This window comes from Moschus berezovskii, chromosome 4 (assembly GCF_049115385.1).
Source record: "Moschus berezovskii isolate FMDL1 chromosome 4, NW_MosBer_1.0, whole genome shotgun sequence".
NCBI classification, from domain to species: domain Eukaryota; kingdom Metazoa; phylum Chordata; class Mammalia; order Artiodactyla; family Moschidae; genus Moschus; species Moschus berezovskii.
Genome location: NC_142463.1, coordinates 3,023,810 through 3,042,349, shown reverse-complemented (window position 1 = coordinate 3,042,349; position 18,540 = coordinate 3,023,810). Strand labels below are relative to the sequence as shown.

General features: G+C 51.0%; 2 protein-coding genes and 1 long non-coding RNA gene across 10 annotated transcripts in view; 2 read left to right on the top strand and 1 right to left on the bottom strand.

The window, feature by feature from the left end:
• Positions 1 to 3,028, top strand: part of UBE2F (ubiquitin conjugating enzyme E2 F (putative)) — a 46,430-nt gene extending 43,402 nt beyond the window's left edge. For all 5 annotated transcript variants that reach the window (XM_088835074.1, XM_055401569.2, XM_055401567.2 and 2 more), the window contains 2 exons: positions 661 to 723; positions 2,721 to 3,028. In XM_088835074.1, the coding sequence (XP_088691200.1) occupies positions 661 to 723; positions 2,721 to 2,771 (114 nt within the window). In that variant the 3' untranslated portion in view covers positions 2,772 to 3,028. The remainder of the gene's footprint in view (positions 1 to 660; positions 724 to 2,720) is intronic.
• Positions 3,029 to 3,270: 242 nt separating this feature from the next.
• On the bottom strand, positions 3,271 to 17,113 carry LOC129540519 (uncharacterized). Its single transcript, XR_008682671.2, has 2 exons — positions 16,945 to 17,113; positions 3,271 to 6,893 (listed from the first exon to the last, which is right to left on the bottom strand). It is a non-coding gene; the product is annotated as an uncharacterized LOC129540519 (long non-coding RNA).
• Positions 17,114 to 17,455: 342 nt separating this feature from the next.
• Positions 17,456 to 18,540, top strand: part of SCLY (selenocysteine lyase) — a 31,068-nt gene continuing 29,983 nt past the window's right edge. For 2 of the 4 annotated variants that reach the window (XM_055402698.2, XM_055402696.2), the window contains exon 1: positions 17,456 to 17,603. In XM_055402698.2, the coding sequence (XP_055258673.2) occupies positions 17,539 to 17,603 (65 nt within the window). In that variant the 5' untranslated portion in view covers positions 17,456 to 17,538. The remainder of the gene's footprint in view (positions 17,604 to 18,540) is intronic. The other 2 variants (XM_055402697.2, XM_055402699.2) reach the window with 2 other exon arrangements.

Sequence of the window (18,540 nt, the reverse complement as noted above, 5' to 3'; positions counted from 1 at the left end):
GTGGCCCCGATCTGAGATCTGTGCTTATTCTTGGTGGAGAAGTTGGGGGTGGAAGGACGAGAGTAGGGGAGCCCTCCCAGGGCTTTTCTGAGGCGGGAAGGTGCTTCCTCCTCAGGCCGGGGAACTCTGACCTAATGGCACTGTCCTTCGTTCAGTTTGGGTTCAGACATCATTCCTCCTGGGCTGTGAATGCAGTGCTTGTGGAGATGAGTTAAAGGTGAAGGGGAAGCCCAGGCAAGACGAGAATGAAAGCATAGAAGGCACAGTTGTTAATCACAAAATCAAGGAGAAAATGAGTTTCTAAGGAAAAGTAGAATTTTTATTTATAAATGCTCATATTGAGAGTGGTTTGTCATTCCCCAGTTATAAGAAATAGCATTAGAAATTAATGTGACTGCTATTTTCTAACCAAACTGGAAGGTCATCTGTACACACATTCCACCCTTCTCTCAGTCAACCATGAATCACCGTTTTGAAAAAAATGTCTCCCATTCAATGCTCCTGCATCAAGAGAACTTTATTTCTCGGCAATTTTCTCAACTCTCTGGGTCACTCTAACATTTGCTGATTAAATTTCTGTTGCCTGTTTCATAAAATGAAGACTGGGTAACAGCAGAAAAACAGGTTGTTTCCACTGTTGACTCTGACTTTCTTTTTAAGGATCTGTTGAATTTTGATGATCCACTGAATATTGAAGCTGCGGAACATCATTTGCGAGACAAGGTAAGCTATTCACAGAACATTCTAGGTTGATGTGTTTGGTGAAAATATAATTGTGTGTGCGCGTGTACGCTCAGTTGTATCTGACTTTGTGACCCCATGGACTGTAGCCCTCCAGGCTCCTCTGTCCATTGGATTCTCCAGGAAAGAATACTGCGTGGGTTGCCATTTCCTTCTCCAGGGGATTTTCCCGACCCAGAGATCAAACCTGAATCTCCTGCACTGGCAGGCGGGTTCTTTACCTGGTGCCACCTGGGAAGCCTAAAAAGACAATTACTGCCCCTTGAGTAGATAAGGATGAAATTGAGAAAGGTATAACCCAGGACTGGCGCTTAAAGCATTTATAATTGACGTGTTATAGTCAGCGCGCGTGGTCTCAGGAAAGTGTTTGACCCCAGCTCAGACAGGGATGTTCCTATAAGGTATGATTTCCTAGCAGAGTTCAGTGTGAGTGATTGACAGTAGGCAACTCTCGCTTCACCCCATGACCGTGTAGGAGTGCAGGCAGGAGGGTGGAGGCGGCCCCCAGCCCCCACACCGCAGGCTGTGTCCCGCCTGCCCCAGGACCCATTCATTCTGCTCACGGCTCCACACAGGAGGGGCTCACCTTGTCCCTCATTTGCTGCAAGGAAGCAGGGCCACCAAGAAGGGAGAAGACCCGCCAGGAGGGGGCAGAGCTTGGGACTTCAGCCCGGAGTTCCTGGTCTTCTCAGGCGGCCTCAGATGGAGGAGCGAGGGGGGCTGCAGGGCCTGTTGGGGAGGCCTGCTCACCTTCTGGAGGGGCGTGGAGACCAGAGGGGACTCAGGCTCAGCCGGGGCACCTGTGCTCCTGGGGTCACACTGGGGGCGGGGCTGCTGGTGGGATCGTCACTCCACCCCGGAGAGCTTTAGCCCCGGGAGGCAATGGTACTGTGGGCTTCGGGGCGCTGTGGACATGACCTTGTGAGTTTTGCTGAAGGCGGCCAGGGCTTCCGTGCAGCCCGTGTTGGCTGTGGGCAGGGATCAGGTGAGGGGCTCTGTGCACAGCCCTGGGCCAGCTGGCGGCGGTCACAGCTCTCCCTTTTCTCAGCCCAGAGCCCGCCCCGCCCGCCGCCCCCACCCTGCCCCGCAGAGTGAATTCAGTGTGGTTCTGCCCCCGGCCTCCCTAGTGGCCCTTGTGGAGGCCTCCCGGTCACCAGTAGAGGGCGCACATCAGGCCCCGGACTGCGTGTGTTCCTGGATGCGGGTGAAGGAGGGCACCCTGTGGGCAGCAGTGCTGGGAACCCACCTTCAGCTCACACGCTGCCCCACCAAAACGGGCAGGTCTTCAGAGGTGGACGAGCTCCAAGCACTCTTGTGGCTCAGACAGTCCTGGGGCCCTTCCCAGTCCTGCATGGCCGGGGAATTCTCCTCCTAAGCTTAGAGAGAAAAGACCTAGGGACACACTTGGGTCATTGGCCCAGATGGGAGATAGCTTTCCTGCTCCTGCTGGCCTGGGAGGGACCTGCATCCATACGGCCTTTTTTCACCTGAGGGATCAGCCAGGCGCCAGGTAGCTTTTGCTTGTTGCCCAAGGAGGCAGCTCACCTCTCCTCTCGGGCAGGGTGGGCACTCTGATGGCCCGCTGCACCTGGGTCGTAGGTAGCAGGGTCCCGGGAAGGCGGATCTGGACACAGGACCTTCCTGAGAGCAGCAGGCGGGACCCCTTTGTGGTCCAGAGCACTGGCCTGACCCACGTGGGGACCTTGACAGCACTGGGCATCTCCCGTCTGCAGAACGAACGGTGTTCAGTTCCCTTACGCCCAGAGTGTGTTGGCATCCCCACCCTGGCACCCCGAGTGGCAGGGAGGTGGCACTCGGCCCGCGGGTCTCTGCGCGTCCTGCTCCTTGGTTACTAGGGGATGAGGCTGGGCCCTCCACACACTCCCCAGCGCTCACGGGGGCCCTTGGCTCGGGGGAGCCCCACTTGTCCCCAGAGAGTCGCTCCTTCATGACTCATGGCCCCGATCCCCACCCCGCAGGAGGACTTCCGGAGTAAAGTGGAGGACTACATTAAGCGCTACGCCAGATGATACGGGGAGAGGACTGCGGGGCCGCGGACTGTGCGTGAGAAGATGGGCTCCACCCGCAACCAGAGGAACCTCTCCCCGGTCCTCGGCTCCCCTCAGTCCCGCCGGCTCGTCCGAGTCCTGTGACCGTGTTGTCCTGAGGAAGAACCTCTTCACGACCGCCCATTGTAGCCGGAGAGTTCCACATAAATACAGCCAGAAAATGTGTCTGGGGTTCTAAAGAGTTGTCTGCTTACCTTAACATGTTTACTTTTTTGAAACTGTACTGTATAGGCTGTTGATGAGAATGAACTCAGCGTCGAGGCTAGAGCTGCTTCTCCCCTCCCCCGTCAGTCCCTCGCAGGTGATGCTGATGCTCAGTGTAGCCCGCAGATTGGCCGTCAGAAGCCCGCTACAAACTGTGATTGGTGCGAAGTCTCTTAGCTCCTCCCACGAATGTCGGCCCTGCCTAGGTGTCGTGAAGCTTCCCAGAATGCGGAGTCATTCACTGTAGATCTCTTACTGAAATGCGTATTTTATTTAATGTAAGTATATTTTGGAACAGATTTGTAATTTGTACAATTTAATGCTTTAATTATTTTTTTCTATTCTCATTTAGTTTGTATTTTCATTGTATAGAGCAGACAGAAAGATGTTGGGTCAAGCAACTATTGAGAAATACAAAGAAAATATGAAAGGCACAGTATTCATTGTGTCCAAATACACCAGGAATCTGGGTTTTAAGAAAATCAGCTCGTTTCCAGGTCCAGATGGGGCAAAGAAGCTTCAGGAGCCCTTGCACCTAGATCTTTAAGATTTAAAAGAAAAGCAAGGTCATGTGCTGCCCGGAGGACACTGGCTGCAGCCCAGCTCACCCGGGGACTAGGTGCTTCTGCGTGGTGACACGCCTGTGAGCCAGTGTGCAGGGAGCCTTAAGTTCTGGGGCTGGAGGGAGACCTTGGGCAGCAGCCTGAGGCCCTGACACCGCGCCTGTGGCCCTCCAAGCTATTGGCGGTATATGGCTGTATTCCCCTGCTCCCAGGCCTCTGGGTCTCTGGGGCAGGTCTCCTAAGCCTTGGCGGACCAGGAGTCAGAGGCGGCACACTTCAGAGTAAGAACAGGGAAGAGAGGTGAGTGGGTTTACTATGGCATTAGACATCGGGACCACTGGAATCAAATAGTTCCCTCTGCTGCCTGCCTGACACGCTCAGGTTTAACTGACAGCTTCCTCAGGCTTTGGACTGCCCCATCTGCCCGGTCTGGTTGGTTCCTCTTAGTTTATAGCATTGTCTCTGATTATGAGATGTCTGTCCAGGAAGGAATTGGGGCCACAGTTCCCACTGGTCATTAGGAACCCTGCCCATTAGACAGGAGGGTGACCCAGCTACTGGGCCGCTGTGTCTGGTGCATGGAGCAGGGGGTGGGGGGTTGGCATCTCTGACCAGGCCTGTGAGGATAAGCGTCCTGGGAGAGGCACCCTAGTCACATACTTCTAACTGGAGCGCAGTGTCAAAGTGTCACGGGAACTCCCCCACAGACCACAGAGCCACCCTCTGCTAGGTGGATCAGGAGAGCAGCAGCTGGTGGTCCACATGCCCCAGGGCACACTGCCTCCTGCCAGCTCCCGCTCGACTCCCTAGGTCACACCCCCTAGCTGTCCAGGCAGCCCGCCGGGTGGTGCAGATGGAGGTGGAAGAAATGAAACATGGATAATGCGAGCAAAGACTACTCACTGGACAGAGTGAAAGGGATAAGGCTCCCTGTCAGTTCTGACCTCACACACAGGTCTCTGCTCATCGGGGATCAGGCAGTTCTTCAGAAGTGACACTCCCACGTTCGGGATCACCCCTTTCTGTCCAGTGGCCCTCCCGCAGAGGCATCCTGCCCCCAACCCCACCCCATCTTGTTAGGGAGCTCGCCCAGCTGGGCCCGTGGCCCGTGGTGCCGTTCTGGGTGCCTGCCCAGCGGGCCCCACAGTAGCCTTTGGTGCCTGTGGGACACTGACCTCTGGGACTTTGGCTTGGGTCTTTTTGCACTCTTAGGCCACAGTAACATTTCTGGCCGTAGTGCCTTTGCCTGCCAACCCAGGACAGTTGGTGATGTCTGATCTGCCAGGGGTGGGGCTGCTGGGCCTCTGGGCACCCCAACGGCCCTGGAGCCAGCTGGGGTGGTGCTGTGTCCCCATGCCGCTGCTGCTTAGAATCGCGCGCATCAGCTGCGTGGTTTTCAAGAACACTTTAGGTGGAGATGGCTCTAGGGTAGCCCTGGCAGGAGGAGAAGCTCGCATCTCCCCTCTTCCCTTCCCTTGGACAGACCGCCTGCAAGCTGCCTCTGGGAGGAGCCGGGGCCAGCGTTACTCAGGTGCGGAGCACTGACCTCCTGGCTGTGTCTCTCCCTGCAGCCTGGGACGTCGCGTGTCCTGGAGTGCTTTTCAGCGCTGTGCTGCCCAGTGCCAGCCTCAGGGAGCAGGGTCTTGGGTCACACTTCACGAGACGCCCTGCTTTACCTGCCCTCGTCTCCAAGCCCTGAAAGCCCCAGAGGCCTGCCTGTCTGACCTCTGGCACTCAGACTAAGCTGGGTGGTGCACATGCGGAGAAGTCTGCAGTACGAGATGTGTGGGAAGACTGCTATTCAGACTGTTTGCAGTAGCTAACACTCTGAATGTCGTCTTTGAAAGGAACGTGTCCCTTCATATTTGCCAGTCTCAGTGTTCCATGCATATTTTCCTCTGCCCTTGTTCCATTCCTGGGGACTCACAGGAAGACATCACGGCTCCAGGAGGTAGCAGGCCTTCCCCACGGTGTGGCCGCAGCCAGGCCAGCAGCAGCAGAGTCTCAAGTCGGCTCTCAGGACATCTGGTGGCAGAGGCACCAGAAACAGACTGAACTGACTTGCTGGGCTCTGAAGCTTAGCAAAATTATCTCAGAAGCCAAACTCCCAGGCGGTGGTGACCACCATGATGCGTCATGTGTCTTCAGGGGACAAGCCTGGGTTGCTCTGTTACCCCACCCTTCTTTGTTTCTTGAACTGCTGTGGAAAAAAAATTCCTGTTGCCATCGGACCTTTTGCTGATTTGATGATCAAGTCAAGCAGAATTTTTTTCATATAAGAAGTCCAACAAGGTGTTAACCAACAACTGCAGCTTTAACAGGATCCTTTTGCAGCTGGTACAGTCTGTTCCAGGGTCATTTCACTTCCATCCACTTAACAGTGTTTAATCTTGGAAGGTCAGGTTTGCTACAGGTTCATTTTCTCCATACAGTGTGTGTAGTAAAACGCTGTTGACACATAGTAAAATAACGCTTTCCTTTTCCTTTGCCGGAGAACTTGGAAAATGGGAAAGCCGGTCACACCTCTCCTTCCCTGCTCCTACAGCCCTGCCGCAAACAAATCCAGCAGATTGGAGGGGCCGGTTCAAAGGAATCCACATCACCTGCTGAAGTTCTCACTCATGCCCTGGGGTTCCACAAGTTACCAAAATGAATTACCAAAAGCATTGTGGTTGGGCAAATGTTCTTCAAAAAACCCAGAGATAGAGGCATTTGGGGACCTTGCACCGTTAAGAATATCTGTTTCCTCCTGTCAAGCTGTGTAAAGAACTGAATTATCATCTCTTTTTTAAAATTCACCTTAGGGCTCTTTCACTTTTGTCACCAGTCACACTGGGCCAGAGTTCTGGTAAATTCACTGGTGTTTTGGTTTTTTGTCTTTTTTTAAACTAATGGGCAGTTGTAAGAAATCATCAGTGTTGCAAGTGTTCCCAGTGCTGGAGGAGAGACTACAGACAGGCCTGTGCTCTGCAGACTGGGCCAGTTGGTGGTCGGGGGCCTGGGGAGAGGGTCGGCATCCCCACAGCTCATGGCCTGGGATGTTCACCTCTGCGTGACCCCGGGGAGGCCCTGCAGTCATTCCCACAGGCCAGGCATGGTGCTTGATGGTGAAAGATCATTTTGCTTAAAGCATTCGTTATCCGACAGCTCTTTCTGAAATGTATTCCAGGAATTCCTTGGTGCTCCAGTGGTGACGACTCCATGCTCCCAGTGCAGGGGACATGGGTTTGATCCCTGCTCAGGGAACTAGATCCCACATGCTGCAACCAAAGGTCCTGCATGCTGCAGTGAAGATTAGAGATCCCACGCACTGCAGCTAGGACCCAGTGCAGCCAAATAAAAAAAAAAAAAATAGAATTTACTCCAATGTCAATAGCCCTGTTCATCTGCGTCCTCCCGTCCCCTCACCTGGATGAGGGTGGGTGCCATGAGCTGGGTGCAGTGCTTGGAAGAAAGAGCCTTGCTTCCTGCTTCTACACGGCTTCGGCCTCAAGTTAAGAGTCTGAGAAATGGTGCCTGTGTCCTGGGTGAGCAGTGTCACTGCCACGTGTCTGGCTGGACCAGTGACCAGCGTGTGACACAGACCGCAGTCCCCCCCGCTGATACAGGGCAGCCGCCCACACGCTCCCCAAGCACGGCCACTGGGGCTTCCTACAGCCGTCCTGCGCCTCCAGAGGCGGCCCCGGCCTGGCACCCGGAGCCCGCGGCCGCCGGCCTGTCCTCCCCGCCAGCCGCAGCGCCCAGCGTTCCTGCCACGGGGAGGCCTGCCCCGCCCCCGGCCTCAGCGCCCTCACCCGGGGCTTCCTTCTGCATTCACTGCAGGTGGCGCCCCCGTGTGGCCGGCGGGCGGTCCTGCGTTGTCCTCGCCTCTCCCAGGCTGCCAGAAGCGCCAGGGGAGGTGTGCACCTGCCTGCGTGTCTATCTCTGCCTGTCCGGGCACCGGTCAGTGCCTGGAGCACAGGCCTCATCTTCACTGCAGGCAGGAACTGACTCAGTTCTTACGATGTGATGATGCTAGGTAGGTGCAGCGGGAGCTTGAGAGCATGAGTCCGCCAGAGTCAAGCCTACTCTGGACAGGCCCCTGCCTGGGGGAGGGAAACGCTGGCCAGTCCAGCCCACCCGGGCCAACAGACCCCCCACCCTTCAGTGACAGGCGCCGCATCTCAACAGTCTGCTTTGCTTGAGTAAATAAATGGGCCTCTGGAAAAATCCTGCTGAGAAGGAATAATATCCAGCAGACTCGGGATAAACATGGTACTGGGAACCAAGTGTACGATTTAAAGAAACTCTTCCAGGGGGCAAAAAAATCCACCTGCTTAGGAAAATGCAGTAAATCGCATCTTTGACCCCAAATCAAAAAGTCCTAAGGCGGCCAAGTGGTTAAGAATCAACTTGTGAGTGCAGGGGACACAGGTTCAATCTCCAATCTGGCAATCTTCTACATGCAGCCGAGCAACTCAACCCTTGCCCCACAAATAACAAGCCAGTGCTCCAGGGCCCGCAAACCACAGCTACTGAGCCCATGTACCGCAACTACTAAAGCTCGCACGCCTAGAGCCAGTGTTCCACAAGAAAAGCCACTGCAGGGAGAAGCCTGCACACTGCAACAGAGCAGCGTCCGCTCACTGCAACTAGAGAAAGCCCACATGCAGCAACAAACACCCAGCACAGTCAAAAATAGATTCTTTAAAAAGTAATAATAAACGCACAACAGTACACGGCAGATTGATGCTAGGAAAATAGATCAATGATCAGTGATGTCGAGACAAACTTAGTTAACTCTCCAGGAAAGGACAACACAGAGACAAAAGTCATCAGCACAGAGGACAACGGCAGAGGGGACTTGTCCATGTGGCTAAGATGGATTAACCTCTCTGTGCCAGGAACAGGGACAAATGTCAAAAATACATTCCTTACCATAAATCACAGTATCTCAGTTAGTCATTCACTTCAGTTCAGTCGCTCAGTCGTGTCCGACTCTCTGCGACCCCATGAATCACAGCATGCCAGGCCTCCCTGTCCATCACCAACTCCCGGAGTTCACTCAAACTCATGTCCATCGAGTCGGTGATGCCATCCAGCCATCTTATTCTCTGTCGTCCCCTTCTCCTCCTTCCCCCAATCCCTCCCTGCATCAGAGTCTTTTCCAGTGAGTCAACTCTGCATGAGGTGGCCAAAGTATTGGAGTTTCAGCTTTAGCATCAGTCCTTCCAATGAACACCCAGGACTGATCTCCTTTAGAATGGACTGGTTGGATCTCCGTGCAGTCCAAGGGACTCTCAAGAGTCTTCTCCAGCACCACAGTTCAAAAGCATCAATTCTTTGGCCATCAGCTTTCTTCACAGTCCAAACTCTCACATCCATACATGACCACAGGAAAAACCATAGCCTTGACTAGACGGACCTTGGTTGGCAAAGTAATGTCTCTGCTTTTTAATATGCTGTCTAGGTTGGTCATAACTTTCCTTCCAAGGAGTAAGCGTTTTTTAATTTCATGGCTGCAATCAGCATCCGCAGTGATTTTGGAGACCAAAAAAATAAAGTCTGACACTGTTTCCACTGTTTCCCCATCTATTTCCCAGGAAGTGATGGGACCAGATGCCACGATCTTAGTTTTCTGCATGTTGAGCTTTAAGCCAACCTTTTCACTCTCCTCTTTCACTTTCATCAAGAGGCTCTTTAGTTCTTCTTCACTTTCTGCCATAAGGGTGGTGTTATTTGCATATCTGAGGTTATTGATATTTCTCCCAGCAATCTTGATTCAAGCTTCTGCTTCTTCCAGCCCAGCGTTCCTCATGATATACTCTGCATATGAGTTAAATAAGCAGGGTGACAATATACAGCCTTGATGTACTCTTTTTCCTATTTGGAACCAGTCTGTTGTTCCATGTCCAGTTCTAACTGTTGCTTCCTTACCTGCATACAAGTTTCTCAAGAGGCAGGTCAGGTGGTCTGGTATTCCCATTCAGAATTTTCCACAGTTTATTGTGATCCACACAGTCAAAGGCTTTGGCATAGTCAATGAAGCAGAAATAAATGTTTTTCTGGAACTCTCTTGCTTTTTCCATAATCCAGCGGATGTTGGCAATTTGATCCCTGGTTCCTCTCCCTTTTCTAAAACCAGCTTGAACATCTGGAAGTTCACGGTTCACGTATTGCTAAAGCCTGGCTTGGAGAATTTTGAGTATAACTTTACTAGCATGTGAGATGAGTGCACTTGTGCGGTAGTTTGAGCATTCTTTGGCATTGGCCTTCTTTGGGATTGGAATGAAGACTGACCTCTTCCAGTCCTGTGGCCACTGCTAAGTTTTCCAAATTTGCTGGCCTATTGAGTGCAGCACTTTCATAGCATCATCTTTCAGGATTTGAAATAGCTCAACTGGAATTCCATCACCTCCACTAGCTTTGCTCGTAGTGATTCTTTCTAAGGCCCACTTGACTTCACATTCCAAGATGTCTGGCTCCAGGTGAGTGATCACTCCATCGTGATTATCTTGGTCGTGAAGATCTTTTTTGTACAGTTCTTCCGTGTATTCTTGCCACCTCTTCTTAATATCTTCTGCTTCTGTGAGGTCCATACCATTTCTGTCCTTTATCGAGCCCATCTTTGCATGAAATGTTCCCTTGGTATCTCTAATTTTCTTGAAGAGATCTCTTGTCTTTCCTATTCTGTTGTTTTCCTCCATCTCTTTGCACTGATTGCTGAGGAAGGCTTTCTTATCTCTCTTTGCTATTCTTTGGAACTCTGCACCCAGGTCGGTAAGTGCCCAGTATGCTACTGGAGATCAGTGGAGAAATAACTCCAGAAAGAATGAAGGGATGGAGCCAAAGCAAAAACAATACCCAGTTGTGGATGTGACTGGTGATAGAAGCAAGGTCCGATGCTGTAAAGAGCAATATTGCGTAGGAACCTGGAATGCTAGGTCCATGAATCAAGGCGAATTGGAAGTGGTCACACAGGAGATGACCAGAGTGAACGTCGACATTCTAGGAATCAGTGAACTAAAATGGACTGTCATGGGTGAATTTAACTCAGATGACCACTATATCTACTACTGTGGGCAGGAATCCCTTAGAAGAAATGGAGTAGCCATCATGGTCAACAAAAGAGTCCAAAATGCAGTACTTGGATGCAATCTCAAAAATGACAGAATCATCTCTGTTCGTTTCCAAGGCAAACCATTCAATATTACAGTAATCCAGGTCTATGCCCCAACCAGTAACGCTGAAGAAGCCGAAGTTGAATGGTTCTATGAAGATCTACAAGACCGTTTAGAAGTAACACCCAAAAAAGATGTCCCTTTCATTATAAGGGACTGGAATGCAAAAGTAGGAAGTCAAGAAACACCTGGAGTAACAGGCAAATTTGGCCTCGGAGCACGGAATGAAGCAGGGCAAAGGCTAATAGAGTTTTGCCCAGAGAACTCACTGGTCATAGCAAACACCGTCTTCCAACAACACAAGAGAAGACTCTACACATGGACATCACCAGATGGTCAACACTGAAACCAGATTGATTATATTCTTTGCAGCCAAAGAAGGGGTAGCTGTATACAGTTAGCAAAAACAAGACCAGGAGCTGACTGTGGTTCAGATCATGAACTCCTTATTGCCAAATTCAGACTTAAATTGAAGAAAGTAGGGAAAACCACTAGACCATTCAGATATGACCTAAGTCAAATCCCTTATGATTATACAGTGGAAGTGAGAAATAGATTTAAGGGACTAGATCCGATAGAGTGCCTGATGAACTATGGATGGATGTTCGTGATATTGTACAGGAGACAGGGACCAAGACCATCCCCATGGAAAAGAAATGCAAAAAACCAAAATGGCTGTCTGAGGAGGCCTTACAAATAGCTGTGAAAAGAAGAGAAGCGAAAAGCAAAGGAGAAAAGGAAAGATATAAGCATCTGAATGCACTTAGTCATTAGGGAGATGCAAATCAGGGCCACTTCACACCCATGAGGAAAGCTAAAATAAAATTTAAAAAACAGACATCAGATGTTGCTGGGGATGTTGAGAAATCGGAATCCTCATACACTGCTGATGAGAATGGCAAATGGGGCAGTTCCTTTTAAAATATTCTGGAAGTTCTTCAGTAAATATACAGGAACCACACTTGTGACTTCCCTGGTGGCCCAGTGGTGAAGAATGTGCCTGTCAGTGCAGGGGTCTCAGGTTTGATCCCAGGTTGGGGAACTAAGATCCCACATGCCAAGGGGCAACAAAAGCTGTAAGGGAACCACTGAGCCTGCATGCTCTAGAGCCTGAGCGTAGCAACTAGAGAAAGCCCATGCACCACAACAATTTATCATAGTCAATCATATCATTGCACTGGATACAGTGCAAATGCCCATCAAGTGATGAATGGGAAAAGGAAATGTGGACCAGCCAGGCAAAGGAACAGTGAACATCAACAACAAGGAATTACTGATACAGGCTGCAGTCCACGGGGTCGCTAAGAGTCGGACACGACTGAGCGACTTCACTTTCCCTTTTCACTTTCACACATTGGAGAAGGAAATGGCAACCCACTCCACTCTTCTTGTCTGGAGAATCCCAGGGACGGCGGAGCCTGGTGGGCTTCCGTCTATGGGGTCGCACAGAGTCGGACACGACTGAAGGGACTCAGCAGCAACAGCTGCAACATGTGCTGAAACCTTGAAAACAGTACCCTAACTGAACAAAGCTAGACACAAAAGGCCACGTGCTTTAGGGTTCCGTTTATATGAAACACCCAGACAAGGCAAATCCATAGAGACAGAAAGTAGTGAGTTGCTGCTAGGGCTATGGGGAAGAGGAAATGGAGACTGACTGCTAATGAGTACAGTGTTTCTTGTTGGGGGTGATGAAAATGTGCTGGGATTAGATGTACTTAGTTCCATAACATATGAATACCATACACTTTAAAAGGGTTAATTTTATGGTGTATAAATCATATCTGTTTTTAAACATTATGAAGAAATGAAGGTGTAATACTGGAAAATGGTCAAATTTTCCACAGGAAGACAAGCAAAGAGTTGAGAACCAGATGAAACAAATAGAAAATAAATAATAAAATGGTAGATTTAAGACTTATTACCATTTAATAATTATATGTAAATGGTCTAGTACACTAAAAGACAAAGATTTGCAGAGTGGATTACTCTGGTTTGGGGAAATGTTACCATTGTTGAGAACTGAGTAAAGGACTTTGTATCATTTTTACAACTGCATGTAAACCTATAAGGGTCCCAATAAAATTTTTAAGTAAACTATACACCCAACACCCAAGAAGGTAAAATTTACAATGCCTAGTATTCAACACAAAACTTCAAGGTATGCAAGAAGCAAGTAAATAACAGCCACGGTCAGAGGGGAGAAAAAAAATCAGTCTATAGAAACAGAGCCTATCAAATATGATAGCATTAATACATCAGTGTTAAAACAACTCAAGATGATAAAGAAAAGACTACTCGTGTTAAGTAGAAATGTGGAAAATATAAGACACAAATTCAGTTTCCTGAAGAAAAACACAGACGTGATGAAAAGTATACTGGATGGGTTTAACAACAGGTTACATATTGCTGAAGAAAAGATTCATGAACTGGAAGACAGCAATAAAAAAATGAAAAACGGTGGGTGGCAGTATATCTAAGGAAAAAACACTCAGAACTTGGGTGAGCTGTGGGCAAACTTCATGCAGCCCAATAAACTTGTAATTGGAGTTCCCAAAGGAGTAGGGGAGAGAGAAAATTATTTGAAGATTTAATTACTAAAAGATTTCCAAATTGATAAATGCTCCAAGCCCACGGATACCAGGTCAACAACTTCAAAGCACAAGAACGTGAGGAAAATTACATCAAATCACATTCTACATTGCTTAAAATCAGTACCAGAGCAAAAATGTTAAAAGCAAGTCAAGAAATAAAGACACATAATGTATAAAGGAATGCAGAAAAGGGTGGTTGCACGTTTCCTGTTGGAACGAATGTGAGCAAGGAAATGGTGGAGAAAGAAAGAAAAAAACTTTATTGAAAGCAAAATCCCAAGCAAGAATTCTGTATCTGGGGAAGGTATCAAAGCTGAAGGCAAAATAAAGATGTTTCTCATACATACAAAAGCTGAAAGTCATGCCAGCAGATGAACACTGCAAGGAACTTTGAACAAAGTCCTCAGACATGATATCAAGTGGGAATATGGAACCACATCAGGGTTTCTCAACCTCAACACTAAGTTGACGCTTAGGCCAGATGTGGCTCCCAGTTGGACTGTCCAGTGCATTGCAGGGTGGTTAACGCATATATGGCCTTACAAGCTATTAACAGATCCCAGAAGCACCAACCACAGTGATGGGGGACAGCTAACATTTTAGACATTGTTCTTCACGACCAAGATATTCACGATAACGTGATCACTGACCTAGAGCCAGACATCTTGAAATGTGAAGTCAAGTGGGCCTTAGAAAGCATCACTACAAACAAAGCTAGTGGTGGTGATGAAATTCCAGTTGAGCTATTTCAAATCTTGAAAGATGATGCTGTGAAAGTGCTGCACCCAATATGCCAGCAAATTTGGAAAACTCAGCAGTGGCCACAGGACTGGAAAAGGTCAGTCTTTATTCCAATTCCAAAGAAGGACAATGCCAAAGAATGCTCAAACTACTGCACAATTGCACTCATCTCACACGCTAGTAAAGTTATGCTCAAAATTCTCCAAGCCAGGCTTCAGCAATATGTGAACCGTGAACTCCCAGATGTTCAAGCAGGTTTTAGAAAAGGCAGAGGCACCAGAGATCAAATTGCCAACATCCGCTGGATCATGGAGAAAGCAAGAGAGTTCCAGAAGAGCATCTATTTCTGCTTCATTGACTATGCCAAAGCCTTTGACTGTGTGGATCACAATAAACTGTGGAACATTCTGAAAGAGATGGGAATACCAGACCCCCTGACCTGCCTCTTGAGAAATCTGTATGCAGGTCAGGAAGCAACAGTCAGAACTGTACATGGAACAACAGACTGGTTCCAAATAGGAAAAGGAGTGCGTCAAGGCTGTATATTGTCACCTTGCTTATTTAACTTCTATGCAGAGTACATCATGAGGAACGCTGGGCTGGAAGAAGCAGAAGCTGGAATCAAGATTGCTGGGAGAAATATCAATAACCTCAGATATGCAGATGACACTACCCTTATGGCAGAAAGTGAAGAGGAACTCAAAAGCCTTTTGATGAAAGTGAAAGAGGAGAGTGAAAAGGTTGGCTTGAAGCTCAACATTCAGAAAACAAAGACAATGGCATCTGGTCCCATCACTTCATGGGAAATAGATGGAAAAACAGTGGAAACAGTGTCAGACTTTATTTTTTTGGGTTCCAAAATCACTGCAGATGCTGACTGCAGCCATGAAATTAAAAGACACTTACTCCTTGGAAGGAAAGTTATGACCAACCTTGATAATATATTAAAAAGCAGAGACATTACTTTGCCAACCAAGGTCCGTCTAGTCAAGGCTATGGTTTTTCCCGTGGTCGTGTATGGATGTGAGAGTTGGACTGTGAAGAAAGCTGATCGCCAAAGAACTGATGCTTTTGAACTGTGGTGTTGGAGAAGACTCTTGAGAGTCCCTTGTACCGCAAGGAGATCCAACCAGTCCATTCTAAGGGAGATCGATCCTGGGTGTTCATTGGAAGGACTGATGCTAAAGCTGAAACTGCAATACTTTGGCCACCTCATTCGATGAGTTGACTCACTAGAAAAGAGTCTGATGCTGGGAAAGGTTGGGGGCGGGAGGAGAAGGGGACGACAGAGGATGAGATGGCTGGATGGGATCACCGACTCTGTGGACATGAGTTTGAGTGAACTCCGGGAGTTGGTGATGGACAGGGAGGCCTGGCGTGCTGTGATTCATAAGGTCGCGGAGAGTCGGACACGACTGAGCGACTGAACTGAACTGAACTGAAATGTCCCCTAGAGGGAAAAAAAAAATCACTCCTGGTTGAGAATCACCTTTCGTATTTTGCATCTCTGTGTTTTTGACCAATGATCTGAGAGAATTCCTCTGCTTGGGCATGTAACACATTAATTCACTCTTTATGCCTGTTCTTTTCAGCCTACTTATCGATCTTTTAAAAAACTGACTTTATCTTTCAGAGCAATTTTAAAGGTTCCCAGAGAAACTGAGCAGAACAGAGTTCCCCTATCACCCTGTCCCCTACACGTCTACTTCCTCTGCTACTGACGTCACACAGATGTAAGACATTAACAACCACTGAGCCTACATGGACACATCACTGTCATCCAGTCCCGAGCTGACTCGGGGCCCACTCTTGGTGTCTGACGTCACATGAGTCTCCACAAATGCGTGATGACGCGCATCTGTTGTTATAGTGTCATTTACAGTGGGTTCACTGCCCTGAGCTTTCTCTGTGCTCTGCCTGTTCCTGCTTGTCCGACTCCCTATCCCTGGCAACTCTACTGAGTGGTTTGTTTCACACTTTCTTTTTTAAAATTTGTATTTATTTGTGTGACTCTGTCAGGTCTTAGCTGTAGTCCGAGATCCGTGTTGCCTCACACAGGATCTCCTGTTGTGGCACGTGGGCTCAGCAGTTGCAGAGCTCGGCCCTAGTGGCTCCACTGCATGTGGGGTCCCAGTTTCCCCACCAGCGATCAGACTCACATCCTCTGCATTGCAAGGTGGATTCTTAACCACTGAACCATCAAGGAAGTCCCCTCTATTGAGCTTTTAAAACTCAATTATTATAGCTTTCATCCACTTGTTTTTTTTTAACTGTTGCTTGTTCTTATGACTGCCTTTTTAAAGAAGTAAGATGCTCCCTTAACTCCTTGAAGGGGACAACAGAGGATTAGATGCTTGGATGGCATCACCGACTCAATGGACATGAGTTTGAGTAAGTTCTGGGAGTTGGTGATGGACACGGAAGCCTGGCGTGCTGCAGTCCATGGGGTTGCAAAGAGTTGGACATGACTGAGTGACTGAACTAACTGAACTGACTCCTTATAGACCTTTGCTCTCTGAGGACTTACTCTGCTTTATGACTTTTTCCCCTTAGGTGTGAGCTCTGTTTGCTGCATTTACTATTTCACTGCCACGGAGATGGCATTTCCTCAAATATTTGATCTTTCCTGGACACTGATTTCATAATTACCCTCTGCAGGCCATCTGCTGCGTGTGTGACCAGCCCACTCGGAAGGATGCACAAACGCTAGACACTCCCATCCGATAGGTCGTGCGCCGCCGGCCGGGGCGCCTTCCGGTCCGGGTACCGGCGCTACTGCTCCCCGCGCTCCCGCGTGCCCAGCGGCGCCCCCGCTCCCGAGGCCCGCCAGACCCCCTGCCCCGCGCCCCGCGCGGTGTTCCTCCGGTCTCACCTAGCCCCTCAGTCCCACCCTTGCGAGACGAGCCCGAAGTCACCCGCGCAGAGGGTCGGTTCACGGTGGAGGCGCAGGGTGCGGCCTACCGGCCTCGGCAGACCGCGGATCCAGCTCCAGCCGAGCAGACGTAGTCGGACCGGCGACCGGAGCGCAGCTGGCCCGGGTCGGGCACCTCCTCCTTGCGCGCCGCCGCTGTGACCACGCCCCCGTGACGCGCTTGAAGCCCCGCCCCCAGCCCGTCTCCTCAGCGCGCGCGACCGGGGCCCCGTCTCCCGGCGGAGCACCTCCCCCTAGCGCGCCGCGCGCCCGCCCTCCCGCCCGCGCGCCGCCAACGTGACCACGCTCCCGTGATGCGCTTGAAGCCCCGCCCCCAGCCCGTCTCAGCGCGCGCGACCGGGGACCCTGCCTCCCCGCGGAGCGCCGCTGCAGCGCGAGGATTGGCCGAGCTGCTCGGCTCAGCCAATCCGCATGCGCCCCGGCGCCCGCAGCCCCGCCCCCTCCCGGAGGCGCTCCTTAGCGTGACAGGCTCCGCCGGTCTGGGCCTCGCCGGAGGTGACTGGCGGGCTGGAAGCGGGCCGCGGTGGGGTCGGGATGGAGGCGGCCGGGGCGCGGAGCAGGGACTCGCGGGGCCGAGCGGAGAAGAGCCCGCCCGAGAGGTGCGCTCCTAGAGGGGAAGGTGGGGAGAGCCGTCGGCGCGCTCCTCCAAGAAGCCCTCCAGGCGCTGCGTGGCGGTGGCGGCGGGTGGCGGCCGGCGGGTGGTCATTCCCCGAGGGACGCTGGGGCGGCTGGCGGCCGCTCTCGGCGGAACGGGGCTTTCCTGGGGAGCGGGGCGCCAGCTGGCCGGTCACTCGCGCGCGGGAGGGTCCGCGCGGGATGCGGCGAAGACCTCCGGGAGGACGAGCGGCGCACGGCGGGGCCTGGGAAGGGCTCCGGGGAGGTGACGCCCGGGCCGAAAACCCCAGGGACGCCCAGGAGTCCGCAGCACGAGTTCTGCCCGCGAGGTCCCGGGCGGCGGGGACCGCCGAGCGCGGGCCGCGGACGCAGGGCCTGGGGCAGCTGTCCACCGGCAGAACCCGGGGGGGGGATCTTGGGGCGTATTCTCACTGCGATGGGTCTTCTGGAGGTTTGAGCAGCCGTAATTTAATTATAAGGGAAGCGATGTAATTTAATTATAGGTTGCTGTTGTATATTTTACAGGACTCCTTCTGGCTGCTTGGTAGGGAGTCAGGGTTTGCAGCAATCAGGAAAACCCGTTAGGAATCCTTTGCAGTCATCTGGGAGGGAGAGGTGGTGTGGACCTCAGCGGGCGCAGGCGTGGCGGAGAAGCGAATGTACCTGACAAAACCTGCCAGACTTGCTGATGCTTGCTCGAAGCGGGGGGTGGGGTGAGGAGGGGTGAGGGAAGGAGTCGGGGGTGGGAGTGTGAAGAAGGAAGCTGCCAGGCTTGAGCAGCTGGTAGAGTGGTGAGCAAGACTGGGAGATACTTCAGTCCACCGATGCTGGGACCTTCTTCCCCTGGGTGGGGGTGCGGCGCGGCGGGAAATGCTTTGGGTGTGTGTTTGAGAGAGTCTTCACCCTCAATCCAGGAATTTG